The following is a 27,083-nucleotide window of genomic DNA, read 5'->3' as shown; positions in this document are numbered from 1 at the left end:
AGCTGTCCACTGGGTGTGTTGGCTCTGGGTCCTCCCTGGAGGTACAGCCAAGGTCAGTCACCACCTGTATACTGCCTAGGGCCACGAGGCATATACTACAAAGTGATCTGAAGATGGCTACCAGTTGTACTGAGCTTGGAAGTGCCCAGGTGAGGTGAAGCTATGAACCAAGGCCAGCTGCTGCTGGTTCTGGGCCTGGGGCCACTTAGCTAGAGGTATGAGGTTCACTGAGGCCAAATGCTGCTTGTTTGAGAGATTTTAGGAAAATCTGAAGCAGGAGCCAAGGCAGGCCATTCATATGGAAAAGCTTGGGAGGGCCCAAATGTTGGGTGGGGCTGGGCCTCAAGGAATCACCAGGATGGGGCAAACAGTGTGAACCAGGTTGCTGGAGTCTCAGATATGGTGCCTGTGGGCTGGCTCTGATGAGGGCAGGCTCAGCAGAGGAACACTGGTCTCTTCCAGCACTTCTGTCTAGGAGAGAGCTGCCCCTCTAGCTCTTGCCCTGATGCCAAATAATTCAGTTCTCCCTCATATGTCTCTGTTGTTTTTCAAGCTGGAGCTCAGAGATAGTGATTTTGAGTAAGTCCATATGCAGGTCCTTTAAGAGGAACTTCCTGGGACTCCAGAAGCCTCCGTCTTCCTCAGCCTCTGGTTTTTACAGCCAGAAGTTATGGAGATTTCTCTTCCGAGCACTGGAACCTGGGCTGGGAGGCCTGGTATGGGGCTGGGACACCTCACTCCTTAGGGGGTACTGGGGGAGGGGAAACTCTACAGCCAAGACATACCTACTGATTTTTATCTGCCACATGTGGCTGCATGACCAGCTCATTCTGCTCTCTGTCCCTCCTACCAGTCTTTATGTAGTCTCTTCAATTCCACAATTGTAGAATTTTAATTCAACTTGATTTTAGGTGGTTCTGAATGATGGTTGTTCTATAGTTCAGTAGTAATTTTGATGTGGTTGTGGGATGAGGCAAATACCATATTGACTGGAAGACCACAACTGGCTGTTTTCATTTGACATTCTACTGTGGCAAGCCTTTGTACACAGTGAGAACCACTCTTTTGTCCTCAGTTAACCAAAGCAGATGTGTTCTCAAGCTCTGGTTTCTGGCATTTTCCAAAACACTTAAATAATTCAATAATTATTTTGGGGGGGTGGGGGCTTGACTTTATGAGAAAAAAAATGTTGTTTTGTTTTTTTTTTTCCTCACCTGAGGACATTTTTCCATTTTTTGTTCAGGTAGAGTGGGAAGGAGAGAGAGGAACAGAGAGAGAGAGAGAAACATCGATGTGAAAGGAACACATCGAGTGGCTGCCACCCGCACAACCGACCAGGGCCGGGGACAAACTGCAACCGAGGTACGCGCCCTTAGCGGGAACCGAACCCGGGTCTCTCAGGACCGCAGGCCGACGCTCTAACCGCTGAGCCAAACCGGCCAGGGCAGAAAAAAATGTTTTAAATAATAAATACATTGGGTAATTTGTATTTTCATATCCTAAAAGAAAGGAAAATTCAATGTGATATGTAGATGATGCTTAATTCAAACAACAAGGCCCTGATAACAAAAAAAGTAATCTAATACTTTCAGTAACCTTTTTAAAAGTTATTTTATTTTATTGAGGCAATAACTTTTAACATGAGATCTATCCTCTTATCAAATTTTAAGTGTAAAATATATTATTGCTGAGTATAGGTACATTATTATACAACGGATCTCCAGTGTTTAGTCATGTTACTTAACTGAAACTTCATTAGTAGCCATTTTTATGATATCAACAGTACACTTTATTGAATGGAGATGCACTAATATTTTGATATATATTTTTCTTTAAAAGGCTTTTATTTTTAAAGCAAATTTCAGATAATCATTTTCTAGAAATCTTGTCTTATGAAAGAAAAGACAGTTGTTCTTTGCTATCTGAAGAGAGTTGTTCCAGTCCCTTCTCCCCCCAGGATATCTAAATCCAGATGCTCAAGTCCCTTATATAAAATGGCATAATATTTGCACATAGCCTTTATGTATCCGCGTATAGGCTATACAGCAGGGTATGCCTACACATCACTTCATTCATAGATTCAGCATAGTTCTCGGCTCATGGCAAATTTAAGTTTTGCTGTTCGGAATTTTCTGGAATTTTTTTCAAGTATTTTGGATTCATGGTTGGTTGAATCTGTGGATGCAGAACCTACAGATATAGAGCATTGACTGTATTAGTGACACACAAGAGTTAAGTAAACAGATATTTTAATTTAATGTTAAATATGGATCTTCATTAGATTCCAGAACTTTTCTTCTGAAGACTCTGCATTGCCTCCTGTTAATAAAGTGTGTGAGGTGCTCCTTTTTAGAAGTTGGTTGCTAAGACACTAATTCTTTAAATACTGCAAATTTAGTAAACAAATAGGATTTGCTGCATGACACTTACGCACCAGTACATTTGACATATTTAGGGGACAAGTGTTAAATAAAAGTAGGATGCAATTAAAGGCTAAAAATAAAAATGACTTTTACTTCAGCAGTATGTATAAACAGTCTTACTATCAGGAAGCTAGAAGTTCTTTAGTTTAAGAAGTTAGTTTATTAACACTAAGTGTGTTCTTGTACATAGCAATATTCTGTGCAAGGATCAAGAGTTAGAAGAAAATATCTCTGTCCCTTTCCTAGGAAATTTATAAACTACTTAGGAAAAGAAGGTGTTTGTGTACAGATAAGAAATGACTAATGTGGCTTTCTTCCACCCAAAAATGTAATGTAGCCCAAGTAAACAAGGCCTGAAGGAAATGAAAAGTTACAGAACTAAATTCCATCGGGTATGCATTCCTGGAGAAGGTACAGTTAGTAAGGAAGTTAGAATTCACTGAGCACTCATAATGTTCTAAGCATCTTACATGTATTACGTTATTTAAACTTCACCATGTCTCTATGGAAGTAGGTACTATTATTATCCTCATTTTACAGATGAGAAAACTGAGGCAAAGAAAGTTGGGAAATTTGCCCCAAATCACCAGAGGGCAAAAGACACAGCTTATGCCCTGCTCAGTGTAGCTCAATTGGTTGGGCATCATCCCTGCACCGAAAATGTTGCCAGTTTGATTTCCAGTCAGGGCATATGCCTAAATTGCAGGCTCGATCCCCAGTAGGGAGTGTGCAGGAGGCAGCCAATCAATGTTTTGCTCTCACATCGATGTTTCTCTCTCTCTCCCTTTCCCTTCTTCCCTCTTTAAAAATCAATTTAAAAATAAAAAAAATAAAAAACAGACTCATCTTATACGTATATAAGCAGATGTGATTCCTGACATTAGAGTATCACTAATATTTGAGGATTAGAGCAGAGATATTGTGTTTTCAGAAAATTTTTCAAAGAATTATGTATAACATATATTAGAAACTGGAGAACAATTTGGAGGCTATTGCAAGCATATTGGTCATTTAGTCAAATAATTTATGTAATTCAGCCTTTGTCGTTTTTATTTTTATTTTTATTTATTTTTTGGTATGTGCCCCTAGTGGGAACAAACCCAGGACTCTCTGGTCTGCAGGCCGACACTCCAACCGCTGAGCCAAACTGGCCAGGGACTTTTTTTTTTTTTTTTTAATCCTCACCCGAGGACACTTTTCCATTTTTTGTTCAGATAGAGTGGGAGGGAGAGAGAGGAAGAGACAGAGAGAAACATTGACATGAAAGGGACATATCGAGTGGTTGCCACCCGCACAACCCAACCAGGGCCGGGGGACAAACTGCAACCGAGATATGTGCCCTTAGCGGGAACCGAACCCGGGTCTCTCCGGACCGCAGGCTGACGCTCTAACCGCTGAGCCAAAGTGGCCAGGGCAGACCTGGGTCATTTTTAACCTTTCTTGCAGCAAAGGCTAGACACATTCTCAAGAGGTCAGATAATGAAATTGTGTTAATTAGAGCATTTGATTACCTTTATTTTATTTTTTAGATTTTTATTTGCTTTTTAATTTAACTTAATTTTATTTTTTCCATCACCTTTTATCCCCTCTATGCCCTCTACCTAAACAGAGAATTCTTAATTAGTCATTTAGATACACAAACATTGGTCATAAAAGAAGACAGAAAAACCTGCTCAATACTAAAATTTTGAAATTTTGGTTACATCTCTTTTAAGAGAGTCCCTAAAACAAAGTAATGAGTCTGGAGAACTTATGGCTCCATTTTTTGTTCTCCTCTTTATTAAGCAGATTTTCTGATGACAACTAAAACAGCAGTGAGTTCACTGGATTTACTGGTAGTCAGTCTTGACACAATTTCCTCACTTCCTTTTCATTGCTGAGTTAAGATAATCGAAGTTCTAGCCATCTTCACCTTGAAAGTATGAATACTACATTTGCTGAAGCATTAGTCTTTACTACATGCTAAGCTTATAATTTAATTGAAAAGCCTACTATAGTGGAGAATCATGAAACCAAGGATATTAGTTCTGATCTTAGCAATAAAATGTGACGTTGGGTTACAAGGCAAATCCAACTTGTTTTCTAAGTTGAAAGGAATGCCACACATATAAAACACAGTGACTTAACTGAATTAATTAATTCGCCTTGGCCCTGGATCATATTTAAATGGGATGGGAATCTCTATGTGGTCCTTTGAATGGTATAATAGTAGACAACACATATTGAGCTTGTATGCATCTGATAAATAATTTACATAGATTACTCCTCTAATTCTTATATAATAACCCTATGGGACAGTTCCTATCATTATCTTCTTTTTATAGACAAGGAACCTAAGGGTTGGAGATGTGTGATTTGTCCAGGGTCACAAGGACAGTAAGTAGAAACATTTAAATGCAGGCAGTCTGACCCCAGAGCCTGTCCTAAGCTACTGCTTGAAACTCACAGGAAAATAGATCGGATCATCATAGCGCATCTTCCTGGAAATCAGTTTTACTCAGGGACAGCAAATCTTCTCTAATAATTAATACCAATGAATTGTGAAATGCAAACAAGTCAACTACTGAAAAAAATTTATAGTTTAAATGTATAGATTTCAAAAGACTTTCATGCTTCCAATGGGTAGCTTCAGGTCATACCTTCAGGCTCCTCAAAGTACAAGTTCCTCAGCTACTAAGGCTGCTTAAATGGAAATATCCCTAAGATATTTTTCATTTCATTGTGGATTGAATAAACTGGCATGACCTCACAGTGTTTGACTATTAACCAAATAAACCATTAGGCATCGAAGAATGAACGAAAACCATCTTTTACATTGAATTATTTTGTCTTAGTATGCCTTGGCAGTTCAAGCTAAGACTCGTGTAAGTCAGAGGAATTTGAGGACTGGGGCCCCTAAATGCACTAACACCGAGAGAATATAACTATTAGCAGAGAAATGGAAGAGTGGCCATGCCTGCTACTTAACTGCCAGTACCTCTGTCCAGTTTATTCACTTTTGTTCATAGAATATGATATAGTAAAGTGGAAAGAACTCAACATCTGGAATCAAACCGTTTGGTTTCACATCTGGGCTCTTCCAATTATAAACTATGTGACTTTAGCCCGGCTGCTGTGGCTCAGCAGTTGGGCATCAACCCATGCACCAAGAGGTCGCCGGTTCAATTCCCAGTCAGGGCACATGCCCAGGTTGTGGGCCCGATTCCCAGTGGGGGCATGCAGGAGGCGGCCAATCCATGTTCTCTCTCATTGATGCTTCTACCTCTCTCTCCCTCTCCCTTCCTCTCTATCTAAAATCAACAAAGAAAAAAAAACAACAACAACAACTATGGGACCTTAGACATGTTATTCACCTAACCTTAGTAGAGGATACTAAGGATGATATGAAGCTAATATCATACAAGGATTGTATGAGCATGATAGTGAACCTCAGAATGGGTTCATTAAAATGAAATAGTAGATGTAAAGCAGTTGGTCCAGTGTCTGATACACTGAACATGATAAATAAAATTAGTTATTATTATTCAGAAACAACTATGAACATTTATTACATAATGCTTAGGATAATTATTCATTATTAGAGGACCTGAACAATTTTTATTTACTCCTTAATCTTCCCTTAAGCTAAAAGAATTAACAATTGTACACATGACTTTTTGAATACATTAATAGTATATGTAAAAGTGTGCCATGCCCATCAATAGGAAAGGCATCCACTTCCCGGGTCTGTGTGAGGAGACTTGAAATGATCTCTAAAATCCCTTCTGCCTCCAACAAGGACAATATGTTCACACAGATTTTAGGCTTGAGATGACCACTCTAAGCAATAGAAAATAAAAATCTAAGGTATTATGTAGGTATTTACATTAAACTACAATGCATAGTACAGTAAACTTAAATAACATAAAAAGTTAAAAAAAAAACTGTTGTTAAATATCAATAATAGAAGTCATTGCCAAGCCGATGTGGCTCACTGGTTGAGCATCGACCCAAGTACCAGGAAGTTACTGGTTCGATTCCCAGTCAGGGCACATGCCCAGGTTGTGGGCTCTATCTCCAGTGGGGGGCATGCAGGAGGCAGCCAATCGATGTTCTCTCTCATCGACGTTTCTATCTTTCTCTCCCTTCCTGTCTCCCTAAAGTCAATAAAAAATGTTTTTAAAAAAGAACAGAAGTCATTAATGAACACATTGGGAGTTATTTTATTATATACGATATAAGCAGTTCATTGTATGCAAATTTTAGACTCTCAAGCTTCAAAATGGAGTAAAAAACAAACCGAATAAAAAATAAACATGAGATACAGTGAATTTAAGGTTTATATAATAAAGATGAATAATTTAGGACTATCTGGAAGTTTGAAACCTCTCAAGAAAAAAAGGGATCAGTGTGTGATGTAAAATAATAAAAACAATACTTGATTTGGAATTTTATTAATAATTGTGTTGATTCTTTTTCCCTTTGAAATAACAGGAGACATTCTGTAGACAGATGATAAGTGGCTATTTTGACCTTAGAACTATCAGGACCTAACATTGTTATTAATATGAAGGAGTTGCCAACATCCATGTAATTTCTACTCTTCTGAATATTAGGATGAGAACATCTCTATTTGTAGATTTTTATGCTGCCTCCAAAAGAGAAGCCACACTATTATCAGAAAGAAATGTCAACTGGCTTGAGACTATGTAGCAAGAAAGGTTTCTTTATACACCATCTTGATACATAATAATATTATGAAAAATAGCAAACAATATTGAATTTGAGTTCTATGTGCCCTGTTAATAGAGAAGAAGAACAGAGGTAATAAAAGTGAGGTAACTTGCCCAATATCTAAGGAAAAACCAGGATTAAAGCCCAACAATTCTGTTTCCAGAACCTATACTAAAATCACTTAGGTCATAAGGTCTCATGGAGAAAATCAAATGTTTGATTATTTTGGAATTTTCTTTTAAACTTAAGAAAGGGTTTTGTGAGTTGTGTGTATGTTGTTTGATAGAAAAGTGATGATCACCTCTGAAGAGCTTTAGAATATGTATTTGTTCCCACTCCAGTATCTGCAGTATCGTAAGACTCGTTTTTCCTCAAACTAATGAAATAGATTTGGGTATTCTGGAAAAAAAAATTATAGAAAATGTCAATTTGGGCTTGTTGCACATTTTCCGATTATAATACAAATTTTAGAAATAGTTATTTCCACTATATATGCATGGACATTCACGATTCACTATTCAAATCCTTCAGATTTTTCCTCCCTTTAGTAGATAGAATTAAATAAAATGCTTCTGCCCGACCAGTGTGGCTCAGTGGTTGACCCATGCACCAAGAGGTCACCAGTTCATTTCCTGGTCAGGGCACATGCCCAGGTTGTGGGCCCGATCCCCAGTGGGGGGCATGCAGGAGGCGGCCAGTCGATGTTCTCTCTCATCGATGTTTCCATCCCTCTCTCCCTCTCCCTTCCTCTCTCTAAAATCAATAAGGAAAAACAAATTAAAAATAAATAAAATGCTTCCAAACTTGCAACAAAAAGGTTTTCTTTATTTGGATTTTAGTGTGGGAATTCTTCAAGTGGGTGCTATGGGCAAGAGTCTTGAGGGTCCTTATAAAAGTATTTCTCTGTGATGTGAATTTACATTTTGGAAAAAAAGCGTGCTATTTTTTAGTTGAAAACTAGCATTAAAACACATATCCAAATTAGTAACTGGTTTTCCTTCTCTGCCATGGCATTAATTACAACTGCCTTTTACACTCCATGCAGTTAAAGCTGTAGTGCCAGAAATGTAATTCACAAATATTTACTTTAAAAATCAAATGCTATAGCTACATGCCCTATTCTATTCATTTGTGTATATCTTTATTTTAGGAATGAGTATGGAACAAGATACTTTTGCTTTGAAAACCATAGTGTGAAATAATAACCATTTTTATTACTATTCTTTTTTTAAAAAAAACATAATTTATTTTAGCTTAAAAATACTTGCTATTTACCTTTTAGCAAATAGGTCTCTCTTATCAGAGGCGAGAAAAACAAAGGTATTATTTGTACTCCTGAACAATGTTAGCTACCATTCCTGTGGCTGGGCTGTAGATAGCCACACACGCAACTTCACAAAATAGAAGAGCATTTGTGTTTCTTGTTTTCATTTGTTCTCTAGGTTATTAATGCTGTTTCATGCCCCTTTCTCTTGGATATCTGAGAGCAGAAATGAAAGGCTGAGAATGAAGATCCATCTGCTGTAACTGTCTCCACTCTAATGAAATTCTGTTAACCCACAATTTGATTCTTATTGCCTCCCAGGCATATCTAAAAAGTATTTACCAATTAGGTGATTAAAATAAGGATACAATGGAACAGAACAGAGTCCAGCATACATTTGTATTTATATGGACAGCTAATTTTTGATGAAGGTTCAAATGTAACTCAGTAAAGAAACAATAGTCTTGCCCAGCTGGTGTGGCTAGTAGTTGAGCATTGACCCATGCACCAAAAAGTCACAGGTTTGATTCCTGGTCAGGGCACATGCCCAGGTTGTGGACCTGATCCCCAGTGGGGGGCATGCAGGAGGCGGCCAATCCATGTTCTCTTTCATCGATGTTTCTCTCTCTCTCTCTCTCAAATAAATAAAGGAAAAAAAACTAACAACAACAACAAAAGAAACAATAGTCTTTTAAGCAAATGATGCTGGAACTATTAAACATCCACATAGAAAAAAATAACTTCAATCCATACCATGTACCACATATAAAAACTGATCAGATTTAAATGTAAAACTCAAAAGTATAAACCTCCTTGAAAAAAGCATGGAAGAATATCTTTGTAACCAGGGGCTAGGCAAATATTTCTTAGAGCTGATATAAAAAGCATATCCATTAAAAAAAAGGGGGGGATAAATCAAACTTAATCCAAATTGTAAACTTCTGCTCTTTGCAAAACTGTGAAAGCCACTCTTGAGAGGATGAAAATCAAATGCATGGACTGGGAAAAAATATTTTCAGAACATACACCTGATAAAGGACTTGTATCCAGAGTATATAAAATATTCTGAAAACTCAACAGTAAGACAACATTCCAATAGAAAAATGAGCAAAATATGAATAGACACTTCACCAAAGAAGATATGCGTATGGTAAATCAGTACACAAAAAGATATTCACCCTCATTAGGTATTAGGGAAATGCAAAGTAAAACTACAATGAGATACCACTGCATGCCTATTAGAATGGTTACATTTAAAAAGTCTGACCATACCAAGGTTGGCATTCCTGGTGGGAATGAAAAATTGTATAACCACTTTGGAAAACAGGTAATTTCTTTAAAAGTTGCATACACATACCATGTGAACCAGTCATTCCATTCCTAGGTTTTTTTTTTTGTTTGTTTGTTTTTAACAGAAATGAAAAACAAAACTAAAACATATGTCCATACAAAGACTTACACACAAATGAACATAGAAGCTTTATTTGCCGTAGCCCAAAACTCAAAACACAATGCTCATCAACAAAGTGTGGCATAATCAAGTAATGGATAACCAGTCAGGAACAAAATAGGAAAATGACTCTTCATGCATACAACAACATGGATGTATCTCAAAATAATTAGGCTAAGTGAAAGAAGACAAGCAAAAAGAGGGATATATTGCATAATTCCATTTATATAATATTCTTGAAAATGCAAACTAATCTATAGAGCAGAGATTAGATCAGTTGTTGCCTAGGGACAAGGGGAGGGATTACAAAGGGGCATGAAGAAACATTCAAGGGCCCTGCCGGTGGGGCTCAGTGGTTGAGCGTCGACCCATGCACCAAGAGGTCACTGGCTGGATTCCAGGTTAGGGCACATGCCCAGGTTGTGGGCCCAATTCCCAGTGGGGGGCATGTAGGAGGTGGCCAATCGATGTTCTCTCTCATCGATGTTTCTATCTCTTTCCCTCTCCCTTCCTCTCTCTCTAAAAATCAATAAAGGAAAAAAAATTAAAAAAAAGAAAATAAATGTTCAAGGGTGATGAAAATTGTCATTATATTGATTGTGGTGATGACTTCACAGGTGTATAGATTTAGCAAACTTATCTGATTGTACATTTTATGCACAGTTGTACAAATTATACTTCAATGTAAAGGTTTTTTGAAATAATTAACTTGTGGAATTAGTTAAAATCTATCTAGATAAACTAATAAAAAAAGAATGACATAAGAATAAGTCCAAATATAAGTGGTTGGCTTCTTAAATTATCTATAACAAAAGATATTGCTGCATCACTTCATTGTGTATTATATATGTGTGTTTGTGTGGCAAGGGTGGTGGGTAGAATTGTGTATATATGCATAACAGGGAAGGTATAAGATGTCAATGAGTCATGTTCAGCCTGAGTATAACAATAGATTCTATGTTATGCATTGTCTCATGTAGAAGTATGAACATTTAACCCACTCAAATATCAGAGAATAATGTAACAGACCATACGATTATGCAACTAATTTATAGATAGCCTTTTGAAAAAAAAAGTAAGAATATTGTCAACGCTAGAATTAATTCTTATAAAAATATTTATGGTAGAAAATATACGGTATTATGCATAAATTAATTATATGAAGAAAATACATATTTTCCTTTAGGTGTCTGCCATTATAAAATTAACTAATAGACTGAAAAAAAAGCTACAAAAGTAAGTGTGTTACTAGGTTCTTAAAATAGTGCATATACATTAAAAGTAGACCGTTGTGGCTGAGTAATATTCCATTGTATATATGTACCACAGCTTTTATCCACTCGTCTATTGATGGACACTGGGTTGCTTCCATAGCTTGGCTATTGTAAATGATGCTGCAATGAACATAAGGGTGCATACAGGGGTGGGCAAAAGTAGGTTAAGTTACCAGCCATCATTACCTAAAAAATAAATCATAAGTAAGGATACAAAATAATAACAATACTACTACTACTACTAAGACAAATAATACAAATAAATAACACAATTAATAAATCAATAAAATACAAAAATAAACTCTGTGTTCCATGTACTCACAACTGTAAATCTACTTTGCCCACCCTTGTATATTATTTTGAATTAGTGTTTTGGGCACAAACTAAATGGAAACAGACTCATAGGTACAGGAAACAGACTGATGGTGGCCAAAGGGGAGGGGGGCTGGGGGACTGGGTGAAAAAGGTGACGGGGTTGAGAAGTGCAGATTGGTAGTTACAGAACAGTCCTGGGGATGTAAAGTACAGCGCAGGGAATTTAGTCAATAATATTGTAATAACTATGTATGGTGCCAGGTGGGTATTGCAAATATCAGGGTGTGGGGGGACACTTTGTAAAGTATATGATTGTCTAACCACAGTGATGTGCACCTGAAACTAACATAAAATCATATTGAATGTAAACTGTGTGTAATTTCAAAAAAATAGGCCCTGGCCGGTTTGGCTCAGCGGTTAGAACGTCAACCCATGGACCAAAGAGTAGAGGGTTCGAGGGTTCGATTCCAGTTGAGGGCATGTACCTCAGTTGCAGTTTGGTCCCTGGCCCTGGTTGGGTTTGTGTGGGAGGCAATCAGTTGATGTGTATCTCTCTTATCTCTCTCTCTCTCTCTCTCTCTCTCTCTCTCTCTCTCTCCCACTCACTCTATCTGAAGATAAATGGAAAAATATCCTCAGGTGAGGATTGAAAAAAAAAATAGGCCATTGTGGTTAGGGGAAGTAACCTATAGTCTATGGCTTGTGAAAAAAATATTTCCAAATTGAAAATGTGAATAGTTTATTAATGTATTATCTTTCTGTGAGGTTTGCATAAGTTTTTTTCTCTTTTTATTCTCCATCCCACTCCAAACTTTTCTGTATCAGTGTGATTAAGTACTAATCTTTGAAAAGCATCTAAACAACCAGATAATTTTAGAAGGAAAGCTGTACTTGAGTCATATTTGTCCAATATCATTAAATCAGAAAAGAGTATTTTCTAAAAGAGTCACAATTGCCTCAAATCAAGGCCAAAATTATTTTACCTTTAGGATTTCACTACAATTAATGTATTTCTTAATTCAGTGAAAAAACAAGCAAAGGCTATGGGTAGGCAAAAAACATATGGAAAGACATTTAATCTTATTACTAATCTAGGAAATACAAATATATAATAATAAAAAGTTAATTTGGTGATGTTCATTAAAAACATGAATAGTCATCACCTCTCTTTATATTATGAGTTACTTTAAAAAAAAAATCCTCACCTGAAGATATGTTTTACTGATTTTAGAGAGAGGGAAAAGCAGGGTGGGGATGAGGTTGAGGGGGGGCAGCGAGAGAGAGAGAGAGAGAGAGAGACACTAAGGTGTGAGAGAAACATCAAACTAGCAACCTAGGTATGTGCCATGACCGGGAATCAAACCAGCAACTCTTGGTGCACTGGATGATGCTCCAACCAACTGAACCACACCAGTCGGGGCAATTTTGTATTACTTTTAATTTCTTATGTGGATTTCAATGTACTATCTGATTTTTTTCAATGTATATCATATTGACAAAATATAAAATTATTTAAAAAGTGCCTCATTGCAAAAACAGTATGGCCAATGGATCAGAAAATAAAATTCAGAAACAAAACCAAGCAATTCAGTTAATATGATAAAGGTGGTATCTCAAATAAGTATAAGACAAAAAGATTATCAAATAAATGGTACTAAGAAAATCAGCTGGCTAATAATATATATATATATATATATATATATATATATATATATATATATATATATAAATCTGGATCCCTAACTCATTGCTTACTACAAAATACTAATTCCTGATGTTACAAAATTTAACATGTATTTTTAACCATTAAAGTACTATAAAATATAAAAGCATTCATTAAAAAAAATCTGTCATTTTAAATAAAAATAAGTTGCAGAACAATATTTATGTCATAACTGCACTGATTTAAATAATTGTTTCCATAATATATGTTTTGAGTAAAATTCTGAAATGAAAGGATACACTCCCAGTAAATTTTATTCAGCATTATATCACCATCCTCTACCACACATGCCTGGCACAAAAATATATCAGCTGAATGACTAAATAAGTGAGCTCATATGCATTCTTGGTTGGACTGTAAATTGAGATCACTTTTCTGTAGAGAAGTTTGGCAATATGTAGCAAAGGAAAAAAATGAGCACACTATTTATTCCAGCACTCCCATTTCTAGGAATTCACCCTATGATTAATTGTCACAAGTGCATATAGTAGGTATGCAGAGCTAATTATTTTAATAAGAGGGGAAAAATGTGTATGTTTGTAGACAGATGGAGTGAGAAGTATCTGCCTTACAACAGGAATCTGGTCAAATAAATTGTGGGACATTTCTATGGAATATGAATCTATTTTAAAATAAGATGTTGATCATTTACCATGCAAATATAGCTGAAGTTAATTAGTAAATGAGCCAATTACAAAATATAATGTGATGTCACATAGATACAACAGCATATCTAAATAGGCTGGTGTGTATATGTACAAATAAATTTCTGGAATAAAATTCATCAAAATGCTAACAATGTTTACCATTTCGTTGCTAAGACTGTACTTTTACTATCATTGAAATTTTCTATATTGTACTTTTTCTCTAAAATGCTTATATACTTTGACAATCAGAAATAAACAATAAAAGCAAATTCATTTACAAAATAGAAAATAAAAGTGTTTCCTAACTTATATATGACTAAATGACAAAGCACAAATCTTATAATAAAAAAAGTAACATAAAGGTTAATGTAACTTTAAAATTTTTACTCATTTGAAATGAATAATTCAACATATTTCATATTTTGATTTACTACTTGTATTCTGTGAGCAGGTTTAGATAGTGAATGTAATTAATTAGGTTATTTTCTACATCAGTATATCAAATCACCTCTGTGGATTTTTCTGCTTCAATAGAAATATCAAAGTATCTTTCAATTAAGTCTTTAAAAGAGACATCCTGTGAATTTTTATTCGTATACAGATAGGTAATTCTTGTCATTCATAAAAATGGGCTAAAATTATGTTCCTTACCTTTCAATGAAAAGTAAACACTGGTCTTTTTGGTTGTACCAAGGGAGTTGTTCTGTAGCAGAAAAGAATCCTGTAAATAAAAATAACACATACCTGTTTTTAAACTTCATTTTGCAAAAGTTTATTCACATATTAATGGATTTGTAAATCACACTGCAGTTTGGCTAGAATTTCACAATGTTAGAAAGAAATTGGTGGCAGATGACATTGTAAAGTATACCCTGACAGAGGATCCACTTTCACTAGCATAGATTCTCCCTCCCATCCTGCTGTTCCTGGAATTGAAAACTGCTGCATAAAAGTACAGAGCAAACAGTCCGCCTTTAAATAATACTACCCAACATTTGAATACCCTTTTCTTTTATCTACAAGGCTGTTGTAGGCATTGAACAGGGCTACGTGGCAAGTCAGCAGCCAGGCTGGGGTATATTATATGCCAGCTGAAAAAGAGAAACATAGTAAAAATGGTGTAACTGACTCACGGCAACATGGGTTCGCAAACCCTGTAGATGGATATAAACCAGGCTTGCCAAACATCACAGACAGCACTTATTAAAACTGCTACGTGGATTGCAATATGCCTGCTTCCTGGCCCCTCCCCCGTTTGCCAATAAACGACTGCCCCTTTATTTTCAGTGTAAAAATACATGCTCATAGAATATTTCGATAAAGATATTTTTTTAAAAAAGCATACATAATCACACTGCCCACTGATGCCATTTGGAGTATTTTCATCCAATTGATTAAAAAAAAGATTTTTGTGAGAGGCCCCTGACAAACCAAACAGGAATTCTGGATGAGCGGACTGGAGGATACTCCTCTTCCCGTGTTGGGAACAATGGCTAGTATTTTTACCACTTATCTAAGCTTTTTTTTTTTTTAATTATAAAACTATAAAGACAGAATTTGGAGGGGAAAAACGTCTTCCAGGGGTGTGTGCCTCAGCTACCGAGAAGCGTCTGGGAAGGTGGGCGGAGTCTGGAGGGGGGGGCGTAGCGTCTGGTCATTCATTGGGCTTAGGGACTGTCAATCAAGTAAGCCCAGCAAATGAGGTGCTAGCAAAAGGAACACTGGGAACTAAATGAACGTGAGGTAGGACTGAAAGGGGAGGGGGCTTGCGATCAAAACAGTGGAGATATCTCGGGGTCTCACACTGCACCATTGAGCTGCGGCCCACCTCTGTCCACCGCTGCGGCCGCCGGGAGAGAGTGTCGCCGCTGCTGTCGCGCAGGCCTCCGCTGACCCTGCTACCTACGCGCGATCGCCGCTGCCCAGATCCACCGGCCCTGCGCTACTGCTGCCCTGGTCGCACCACCTCCTCATCCTGAGCCTCCGCCACCCGAGCATCCGTGAGTCATTTTCTGCCCTCCTCTGGGCGCGCGGTCTCAGCGGTAGTTGCCACCGTAAGAGGTTTGCAGGCTTGCAAAATGGCAGAAGCGGATCTTAGCATGGTCTCGGAACCTGCCGCCCAGGGGGGTGTTGAAGAGATGCTGGCTAGCTCGGCTAGTGATTCCGGAGAAGAGTCTGACAGCAGCAGCGCTAGCAGCAGCACCGGGTGCAGCAGCAGCCGCAGCAGCAGCAGCAGCAGCAGCAGCAGCAGCAGCAGCGGCAGCAGCAGCGGCAGCAGCAGCCGCAGCCGCTTGTATAGAAAGAAGAGGATACCTGAGCCTTTTCGGAGGGCGCGGCGGGCTCCGTCGGGTAAGAATTTCCTGGATCGGCTGCCCCAGGCCGTTCGAAATCGGGTGCAGGCTCTCAGAAATATTCAAGATGAATGTGACAAGGTAGATGCCCTATTCTTAAAGGCAATTCACGGCCTGGAAAGAAAATACGCCGAACTCAATAGGCCTCTATACGATCGGCGATTTCAAATCATAAACGCAGAATATGAACCCACAGAGGAAGAATGTGAATGGAATTCCGAGGATGAGGTGTTCAGCAGTGATGAGGAGGTGCAGGAAGGCAGCCCTAGTGAAATGCCTGCCTTAGAAGGCGAGGAAGAAGATGCTTCTGAAGAAAAACCCCAGGCAAAGACTGAAGAGACTGAGGTTCCTAAAGAAATCCCGGAGGCAAAGGCTGAAGAAAGAGCCACGTCGATAGATCTTCTGGAGATAAAGCCTGAAGTAAAAGAAGAGCCTAAAGAAGTCCCCCAGGCAAAGGCAGAAGATAAAGAGCAGCCTAAAGCAGCAGATACTAAGGCTGCAGGAAAAGACACTCCTAAAAGAGTTCCTGAGGTCAGGCCTAAAGAAAGAGTGAATCTGAAAAGAGCTCGCAAGGGAAAACCTAAGAAAGAAGATCCTAAAGGCATCCCTGACTATTGGCTGAATGTTTTAAAGAATGTTGACAAGCTCGGCCCCTTGATTCAGAAGTATGATGAGCCCATTCTGAAGTTCCTGTCAGATGTGAGCCTGAAGTTCTCAAAACCTGGCCGGCCTATAAGTTACACATTTGATTTTTATTTTCAGCCCAATCCATACTTCACAAATGAGGTGCTGACCAAGACATATATAATCAAGTCAAAGCCAGATCACATAGATCCCTTCTTCTCTTGGGGATGGGAAATCCACGATTGCAAAGGCTGTACGATAGATTGGAGAAGAGGAAGGAATGTTACAGTGACAATCACCCAGAGTCGCACAACTGCCACTGGAGAAATTGAAATTGAGCCAAGAGTGGTTCCTAATGCATCGTTCTTCAATTTCTTTAGCCCTCCTGAGATTCCTAAGATTGGAAAGCTGGAGCCACGAGAAGATGCTATCCTTGATGAGGACTTTGAAATCGGTCAAATTTTACATGATAACGTCATCCTGAAATCAGTCTATTACTATACAGGAGAAGTCAGGGGTGCCTATAAAAATGGTAAAGATTATGGAAAAAGGAAATACCGAAAATAAAGAGGCTGCTGGAAAGAATTTTCAAGATCTCCAAAGTTCAGGAAGAAGTGAAGCAGGTTCATATAGCCTTGAAATAAAGCCTGCTCAATAACCTTGTTACTAGTATTCTTTACAGTCTTGTATTTCTGTATTTTCTTGGTAGTCTAAAAAAGTGTCTCAAAGTGTCTAAGTATCAGTTTACTCTATACACCCTGTTGCAGTGTGATATTCTTCAAAACCTGTAAACTGCTGTCAGTTATTTAAAGCATGTTAATTGGGTGCTCCAGAGTTTTGACTTTTGTGAAGTCCTTTTGTCATGTTCCTATTAGAATGTGTCTGTGAAAACTGTCAGTATTGTTAACTGAGACAAATAATGTGCTTGAAAAAAACAAAGTTCCTGAAGTACCAATGCAAGTGTTTTTCTTTCCCAGCCCAGGAGACTAAGGGTTTAAATTTGCTTGTCCTAGCTGTGCCTTCATTATTTTACTAGAGAAATGCAGTATTTATATTAACTAGAACAGTGTATTGTGAAATGTGACTGCCTGTGAAAAGATTAGCGTACATTTAAGAATGTCCATCCAGACCATCTATGATATGACTATGATTTTATTTATGTGCCAGTGGCCTATACATTTAGTCATAATGGAGTGATTGTTTACCAGTGAGGTGTTAATATGACATAGTATTTTTAAAAGTTTCCTCACCTTATGCTGTGTTATTGTAAAGTTACTAACCACACTTTTTTGGTAATATGTTCTACTTTGCCTTTCACTAAAAACGACCACTTTACATCATTTGATACTTTTCGTGTACTTCTCTTGCAACCTAAAATAAATAAATGTCAAATAAAGTGTGTTATGCTGTAAAAATCTAGCATGTTTTCCTAATTATAAAAAGTGCTTTTTATAGAAAAAGTGGAATATACTGAGGGAAATGGGATTTTAAAAAGATACAACTATTATAACATTCTCCATTTCCCTGGATCTTAGGTCTTCTTTGGAGGATACACTTTCCAGTGGTTAGGGAGAAATGGGGCCTGGGAGGAGCCAAGACAAGAGGAGATGGGATGGGGAGGGGGAAAATGAAGGAAGGTGGAAGAAGAGAAAGTGAAGAGCAAAAGGGGAGAATGAGATGAGTAGAAGAGGAGGAGGGAAAAGTAAGGAAATGGGAGGAAAGTATAAGGAGAAGAGAGTGGGAAGGAGGAGGAAAGGAAGATGGAAAGAGGAAGGAGAAGAGGGTGGGAAGGAGGAGGAAGGGAAGAGGAAGAAGAAGAGGGTGGGAAGGAGGAGGGAGGGAAGAGGAAGGAGAAGAGGGTGGGAAGGAGGAGGGAGAAGAGGGTGGGAAGGAGGAGGAACGGAAAGAAGGGAGAGGAAGGAGAAGAGGGTGGGAAGGAGGAGGAAGGGAAAGAAGGGAGAGGAAGGAGAAGAGGGTGGGAAGGATGAGGGAGGGAAAGAAGGGAGAGGAAGGAGAAGAGGGTGGGAAGGAGGAGGGAGAAGAGGGTGGGAAGGAGGAGGAAGGGAAAGAAGGGAAGATGAAGGAGAAGAGAGGGAAGGAGGAGGGAGGGAAAGAAGGGAAGAGGAAGGAGAAGAGGGTGGGAAGGAGGAGGGAGAGAAGAGGATGGGAAGGAAAAGGGAGGGAAGAAGAAGGAGAAGAGAGTGGGAAGGAGGAGGAAGGGAAAGAAGGGACAAGGAAGGAGAAGAGGGTGGGAAGGAGGAGGGTGGGAAGAGGAAGGTTAAGAGGATGGGAATGAGGAGGGAGGGAAGAAGGAGAAGAGAGTGAGAAGGAGGAGGGAGGGAAGAAGGAGAAGAGGATGGGGAGGAGGAGGAAGGGAAGAGGGTGGAAAGGAGGGGGAAAGAAAAGATGGAAAGAGGAAGGAGGGAAAAAAGGGAAGGGGAGGAAGGGAGAGGGGAGGATGGAAGAGGGGAGGAGGTGAAGAATGGAAAGGATTGGAAGGTGTGGGGATGGGAAGAAGAGGAGGGGAGGGCAGAGGGCAGGAATTCCTCCGCCAGAAAGGACTTCTATGTAAGCTGTTGCTTTCACTTCCAAGAGCGGGATGGGTAAATGACTCATGTTCTGTCCTGGGGAGGAGGTCATACTGCCAGGGGTGGCTTGTTTTTTATAGGTAACATCGTCCTCTCACCTCTTCTGCACAGTGCACTTGTTTACTGTGCAGGTAATTAGATCTTAAGATTTTGATTTGAAATAAGTGTGAGGAGGAGGGCCTATAAACTCAGTTTACCAGAGGTTTTGCACTGGCACAGAGGCACAAGCACAGCAAATATGAAAGTGGTGTCTTATTTCACATTTGCCATTTCTTTTTCCACACACGTTGATTTGCCTTCAAGACCTTACAGGAAAGAGATGTAGTAGGAGGAAGACAGGATTCTGGAATTTCTGGGTCTCTGGGCAATATGATTATAAAATAGTTTTTTCCAAATCCCACCATATGTAGTTTAGTGTTTTGCTTTTATCCCTGCTTAACAATAGCCCCCACTCCATGTCTATAAATGTTAAAAGTATAATAACTCATGGCCAATGACAAATGTTTGGGTATTTCTGTTGTTAGGATTTATACAAAATCGGGAAGCAAATGATTGCTTTTAGCCATACCATTGCAATTTTTGAGAGTACCCGGTTTTATTTCTGAGATTTTTGCATCCATCAAAAACGGGTATGGCAACAGATTTACTTATATGCCAGAGCCAAAACAGAGACTGTAATAAATATAGTGTACCTGGCTCACTGCTACAGAGGTTCTCAACTCACATTTACTGTGCTTGCCTAATGTCACAGACAGCAGAGCCCTTAAAACTTCTAGATGGAATACTACAACATCATCGTTGCATCTTAGAATGCTTTTTAAAAAAACTCTTCACTAGAGGACACTTTTGCATTCATTTTCAGATAGGGAGGGAGGGAGAGAGGGAGGAAGAGAGAGAGAAACACCAACGTGAGAGAGACACATCCAGTGGCTGCCACCCACACGACCCCAACCTGGCCTGGGACAAACTGCAACCGATTTACGTGCCTTCAACGGGAACCGAACCCGGGACTCTCTGGTCCACGCACTCTAACTGCTGAGCCAAACTGGCCAGCGCTAGAATGCTTTCTTAAGTATTTACTGTAGCCCCTTCCCATGTTGTATTTTCCAGGCTTAAAGGAACGAGTTCCATTATAGTATATATCTACAGAAGCAGAAATGCAGAAAATAAAAATCATTCAACAGCACATGTAGTGTAAGATAAGCCCTGTAAGTAGATGGTTGTCTTTTCTCCCAGTCCGTCTCCTGATTAAGTTTTATCACAAGTTCCTGGCTCAGATCAAAAGGTGAATTCAAGTTGAGAGGGGGTAAGAAGACAATTGGAATGACACCTTATTGGCGTGTTTACCTTCTGATTTTAAGCCTGGGGGACTGGGAGCAGGTGCCAAGGATATTTACATCAGTAAAGGTAGGATTCCGGAAAAGCAAGAATCTTTTAGGGGCTAGGACCACCTTGCCCGGTGGAAGTGCATAGAGCCCTGAGACCCGCTGGCCTCGCACAATCATTGGGCTGCAGTTTGACCATCACAACTGCTCAGCCAATGAATGATGTCAGGAGGAGGAGCCGACTGGGAACACAGCTCAGCGCTGGGAGCCGGGGCGTGAAAATAGTTTTGCAGTTTATCCCAGCACCGTCCTGGTGCGCTGTTCCCGCTCTCTTTGATTCAAACTGAGGCCAGCTGCCCTCTTCTCTGTCCACCCTACCGAAGAGGTCATAAGAGGTCGTCCTCTCTTCCCCCTCCGCTGCGGTCTTCGCCACGTCCTCCTTTGTGAGTTCTTTCCCAACCAAGCGTCCGGGACAGTCACTCTAAAAGTTTGCTCTTTTCTATAAAGTGGCAGACTCAGATGACAAGGGACTTCCTAAGCAGCACGAGGTGACGGTAGTTAAGTGTGGAGCTAAGTGAAGAAAGTGACAAAACAGATGGTCAAACGATGTAAATGCCCAATTCTGTGAGGGTCCAGGGATGCTGGTGTCCCTACCCTTAAACAGCATCGCGGACCATGCGATAAGATAGAAGCCTGATTTGAAAAGGAATTGCAGGATCCTGGAAAAAAGTATAACCTCTCACTTGATGAGGTGTTTGCACCCATTGGCCCATGTATTAGGACAACCTGCAGTATAATACATTCAACACACTTTTAAAAAATTTAATTATTTTTGTTACAGATGTTTCTCCTTTTTCCCTGTTCCCCCCACCCCCGCCCAGTATTGTTTTCTATGTCCATTGGTTATGCTTATATGCATACATTCTTTGGTTTATCTCTCCCCTCCCTCACCCCCCTCCTCTGAAGTTTCAGTCTGAACCCTACTTCTATGTCTCTGGGTGAATTTTGTTCAGCAGTTTGTTTAGTTCATTATATTCCACAAATAAGTTAGATCTTGTGATAGTTGTCTTTCTTAGACTGGCTTAATTCGCTTAGCATAATACTCTCCAGGTCCCTCCATGTCGTCTCAAAGGATAAGAGATCCTTCTTTCTTACAGCTGCATAGTACTCCATTGTGTATAAGTACCACAGCTTTTTTATCCACTCATCGACTGATGGACATTTGAACTGTTTCCAGATCTTAGCTATTGTAAATAGTGCTGCTATGAATAAAGGTGCATATATTCTTTCTGACTGGTGTTTCAGGCTTCTTAGAATATAGTCCTAGAAATAGGATCACTGGGTCAAATGGCAGTTCCATTTTCAATTTTGTGAGAAAACACCATCATACACATTACTTCAAAAATTTTTTTGTAGAGTATATTTTTTAAATTTCAATGAAACAATCTAAGTATTAAAACACATAGAATTTGAAGTATATTTTTCTTCAAGAGCTGCAGAACACAGTAAATTCTCTAAATCATCTTTGTTGTGATGTAGTTTATTCCTGATGGTGTCTTTTTGTCGTATAGCGTTTACAGTGTAAGTGGGAAAATTATCAGAACTCTTCACTAAAATTAATATTTACTGGGCGAGGGGGTGTGTACTTGAAGAGCTAATCCAGTCTGTGTTTGGCCTCCAGCTCAGAAGCAGGAGGGTTTAAGTCAACTTGTACCAGGTGTGCCTTATTTATTATGCCATGGTGCATTTTAAAATGTTATCACTTGAATGAAGTAGCATAGAGTTAAAAATTCTCAAGTCCACATTAATATCAAGTTTCCTAGACTGTGTTTTTTAATTTTGCATGACACTAACTTAAAAAGAAAAGGATAAACATGATGAAGCTGTTATTTTCCACTATGGTGCTAATAAAAGTAGTTTTTTTCTCATCTTTTACTCATGGTTTATATAAATTAAGGTGATTAAGTGTATTTTCTTTGCACTACCGCTTCACTGAGTGTGGTCACTTTGTTATTATTTTAATACTTGTCTTCTGATTATAAAATATATTCATTACAGAAGATTTGGAAAATGTACTGAAAAGTATAAAAATGAAACAATTCTAAGTTCAAAGGTAACCACACTGTACATGGAAAATAAATATCTATATCTATCTTTAGTAATATAACTATTATTCTATCCCTTTCACTTCTCATATCTTCCTTCCTTCCTTCCTTCCTTCCTTCCTTCCTTCCTTCCTTCCTTCCTTCCTTTCTTTCTTTTAAATTTCTGTCTTTTTTTTTGGTACATGCCCCTAGCAGAAACTGAACCGGGACTCTCTGGTCTGCAGGCCGATGCTCCAACCGCTGAGCCAAACCAGCCAGGGCTAATTCACTTTTTAAAATATGAATTAAAAATGGACATACCATAATTTATTGCATCAGGTTTTTTTTATGATGGGCAATTAGGTTAGGAGAATCTTTTTCTAATCCATTAGTAACTGTAAGTACTTAAGTACTGTCTTTGAATTAAGGCAAATGTTGCATATGTTGAAACATTTTCCTGTTTGATCTTTTCCAGTTGTTTTTTTTTTTCTTTTTCCCTGCAGAGAATTTAAATGTTAATATACAGTAGTTACATTTATTTATTTCCCCCGATTATGGATTTTGGGTATTTGGCTTAGAAAGACTTTCCACACTGACATCATTTAACAAAAATGCTCATGTTTTCTTACAGTGCTTTTATGGGTTCATTTAAAGCTTTAATCTTTTCTGGATCATTTTATTTAGTTAGTTAGTTATTATTATTTATTTATTTTTATCCTCACCCGAGGATACTTTTGCATTTATCTTCAGATAGAGCAAGAGGGAGAGAGGAAGAGAGAGAGAGAAACATGGATGTGAGAGAGACACATCGAGTGGCTGCCACCCACATGACCCCAACCGGGGCCAGGGACAAACTACAAGGGAGGTACGTGTCCTTCGCGGGAACTGAACCCAGGTCTCTCTGGTCCATGGGCCGATGTTCTAACCGCTGAGCCAAACCGGCCAGGGCTTTTCTGGATCATTTTAAAGTGCAGATTGAGGTAACTGTACCACTTTTTTTCTCTCAACACAACTATCCAGTTGTTTCAATACCATTTCTAGAATTAATGAAGATCCAAAGTAATTAGTTTCTGCCTTTATTATATAATACATTCCCTATGTGTTTGGGACTATTTCTGGGCTGTTCGGTTCAGATGTTTGCTTCTTGTGTCAGTATAAATTTTTAAAACATAAATTCCTGCCCATCTGGTATGGCTGAGTGGATTGAGCATCCTCCCATGGACTGAGAGATCTTGGTTCAATTCCTAGTCAGGGCTCACGCCCAGGTTGCAGGCTCAATCCCCAGTAGGGGGCATGCAGGAGGCAGCCAATAGATGTCTCTCTCTCACATTGATGTTTCTCTCTTTGTCTTTCTCTCTCTAAAAATCAATAAAAGAATATTAAAAAACAAAGTCCTCATATACATTTTATTATCTAATCAAAATAGTTCCTTATAAAAATTTTTAGTAGTTTTGGGTTATTTTCCCCTGTTTATTTTTCCATGTGAACTGCAGAATACTTTTTTTTTTTTTTTTTAAGGCTCCCTCCCCATCAAGGTTTGTTAGAATTTATAAGTTCATTTGCAGAGTATCAGGAATTTCATGTTGTTCAGTCTTCTGATCCAAGGACAAGATATTTTTCCATATAATTGAGCCTTTTTTATATCAGTCAATAGATTTTTAAAGTTTACTGTTACAATGGGGTTTTAAAACAAATATTCAGAAACTGTTCCTGTTTCCCTCCCCCACCCCTTTGGCTGCCTCCAGCATAAACTGTTTTGCTTCTTCTTCTTCTTCTTCTTTTTTTTTTTCTTTATTGATTTTTAGAGAGAGGGGAAGGGAGGAGGAGAGAGAGATAGAAATATTGATGAGAGAGAACATTGATTGGCCGCCTCCTGCATGCCCCTTACTGGGGGTTGGGCCCACAACCTGGGCATGTGCCCTGACCGGGAATCAAACTGGTGACCTCTTTGTGCATGGGTCAATGCTCAACCACTGAGCCACACTGGCCGGGCTGCTTCTTATTTTTAAATGCTTTGTGCTCAGGCTTTGTCCTGTTATCAGATTTGTGGGCAAATTGCTGAAGTGTGATGTGTGGAGAAGTGGAAGGAACTGATCTTGAACATCACAGAAGCTTCAATTCAGGTTGGTATCATATCGTTCTTTCTCCAAATTGTTGTATCTTCTGCTGGAGGCCATTTCTCTGCACATATTTATGGCGTTTTCCTCTCAGCTCTCACTTCACCATGGCCAGATTTGGAATGAGCGGTAGGTCTTCATGATTCAGGGAAAAGCCTTGAGTGAGAGGTGTTCTTTGGTGATCTTATAGTTAATTTCTGCTGAACTGACTGGCTAGCATCTATAGAGTTACTTATTGCTTGTCTGCCTTCCTCACATTGAAGCAGAATGGAGGATCTCAGAAAATGATGAGATGCTGGTATAATTCCTCTTTACTTTAGCTCCCCTTTGTTCTGTGTTTGGAGCTGTTTCCCTGATGGGGTCATTTCTTGCTGCTTTCAAAGTCAACCACAGGGTCTAAATCAGATGTTTGGGCTTGCACATTCAAGGGCATCTGTGCACTGCCTGAGACCTGCGAAAGCAAGCATTATCTCAGAGTCCTGCATTTTCTTTGGTTTAAATTGTATAGCCACTGGAACACATTCTTTCCAGTGTGTATCTTGGGACTATGTCTATTTCTTTGATTTGCAGATTATTTCTGTCTTTATTTTTTATTCAGATGATTCTGATGCACAGGCAGGACTGAGGATCATGACAATGTAGAGAGAAATCTCCAAGAGGGCAGTGTGTAGTGTTCTCTGAGTGTATTCACCTCAGAAAACTTTTTCTGCAGCAGAGCTGTTAACAACTCTCCTATCTGAACAGTGTTTCTGAAATACCAGTTTGGTGAATTGGGTTTTGGCCCAAGAGGTTAATTGGGCCTTCTTCAATAATTGGCAAAAGCATCCTTCATCAACATTTAAAGAAAATGTTTTATTTTGAGACAATTAAAGACTCACAGAAAGTTGCAAAAATTGTACAGAGAGGTTATATGTTCCCTGCACCAAGCTGTCCCTAATGGTAAGGGTAACACCTTACATGACTATAGTACTATACCCAAACCAGAAAATTGACAGAGTTTACAGACCTCATTCAGATTTTGCCAGATTTTCCATGCATTCCTCTGTGTGTATATCTGTGTTATTCAATGCTGTTTTCACCACATTCATGGAGCTGCCATTACAGTCAAGATTCAGAACTGTTCTATTACCAAAAAGAAATTCCCTCATACTAACCTTCTCCTTCCTTTCCCCAACTTTTCTTAACCATTAATGTATTCTCAATCTTGAAATAAAAAAAAATTATACAGGTGGTTGTATAAATGAAATTATGCAGTATGTAACCTTTTGAGATCGGCCAGTTTTCACTTAGCAAAATAACCTAAGATCCATCCAAGTTGTATCTGTATTGGCAGGTTGTACATTGTGTTGCTGAGTAGTGCTCCAGTGTGTTAATGACTGAGCTGTGACTATTCTGTAGGAGAAGAAAACCAGGAGGAAAAGAAACAGGGCTGCCAGGGGCCAGAACCTCCTACAGAGACAAAAGAAGGAATTACAAGATCCTTCTGCCTAAAATCTGAGGGTTTAGCTTTATCAAGAGAAAATGCTTGTGGAATGGTTACTGTGCACCAGGAATATACAAATTACTATTCTTGTAATTTTTACTACAGTCTTTAAAGCAGGTACTATTATTAGCTCTATTTAACAGAGGAGGAAACTGAGGCACAGAGAGGTAAAACAACTTGTCCAACCTCTCACAATTAGTAAAGCCAAGCTTTAAACTTGGTGGTCTTGCTGAAGTCTATGTTATTTATTTATTTATTTATTTATTTATTTATATTTTTATTTTTTTAATTAATTAATTTATTTTTGTTACAGATGTTTCTCCTTTTACCCCGACTGATTCCCCCCTCCACTCCCTCCCCACCTTGACCCCATCTTTGTTGTCCATGTCCATTGTTCATACATACATGCATATAAGTTCTGTGGTTTATCTCTCCCCCACCACCCCCTCTTCTGGGGATTGTCAGTCTGTACCCTACTTCCATGTCTTTGGGACTACCCCATTCCTCAGACTGTTATGTTCATTATATTCCACAAATAAGTGAGATCATATGATACTTGTCTTTCTCTGTTTGGCTTGTTTCACTTAGGATAATACTTTCCAGGTCCCTCCATGTCGTCTTAAAGGATAAGAGATCTTTCTTACAGCTGCATAGTACTCCATTGTGTATATGTACCAGCACTTTTTTTTTTTTATCCTCATC

General features: G+C 38.9%; 1 protein-coding gene across 1 annotated transcript; it reads left to right on the top strand.

Moving 5' to 3' along the window:
• The first annotated feature begins 15,599 nt into the window (after window positions 1-15,599).
• On the top strand, window positions 15,600-18,144 carry NAP1L3 (nucleosome assembly protein 1 like 3). The gene has a single exon (XM_036271037.1). It carries the CDS (start codon window positions 15,888-15,890, stop codon window positions 17,349-17,351), a length of 1,464 nt encoding a protein of 487 aa, XP_036126930.1. The 5' UTR covers window positions 15,600-15,887; the 3' UTR covers window positions 17,352-18,144.
• Window positions 18,145-27,083: the final 8,939 nt, after the last annotated feature.

This window comes from Molossus molossus, unplaced genomic scaffold (assembly GCF_014108415.1).
Source record: "Molossus molossus isolate mMolMol1 unplaced genomic scaffold, mMolMol1.p scaffold_m16_p_2, whole genome shotgun sequence".
Classification (NCBI taxonomy): Eukaryota; Metazoa; Chordata; class Mammalia; order Chiroptera; family Molossidae; genus Molossus; species Molossus molossus.
This window is presented reverse-complemented; position numbering and strand designations above follow the sequence as displayed.

Excerpts from the sequence above, each read along its gene's own strand:
- NAP1L3 (XM_036271037.1), top strand. The coding sequence starts at position 15,888 with ATGGCAGAAGCGGATCTTAGCATGGTCTCGGAACCTGCCGCCCAGGGG.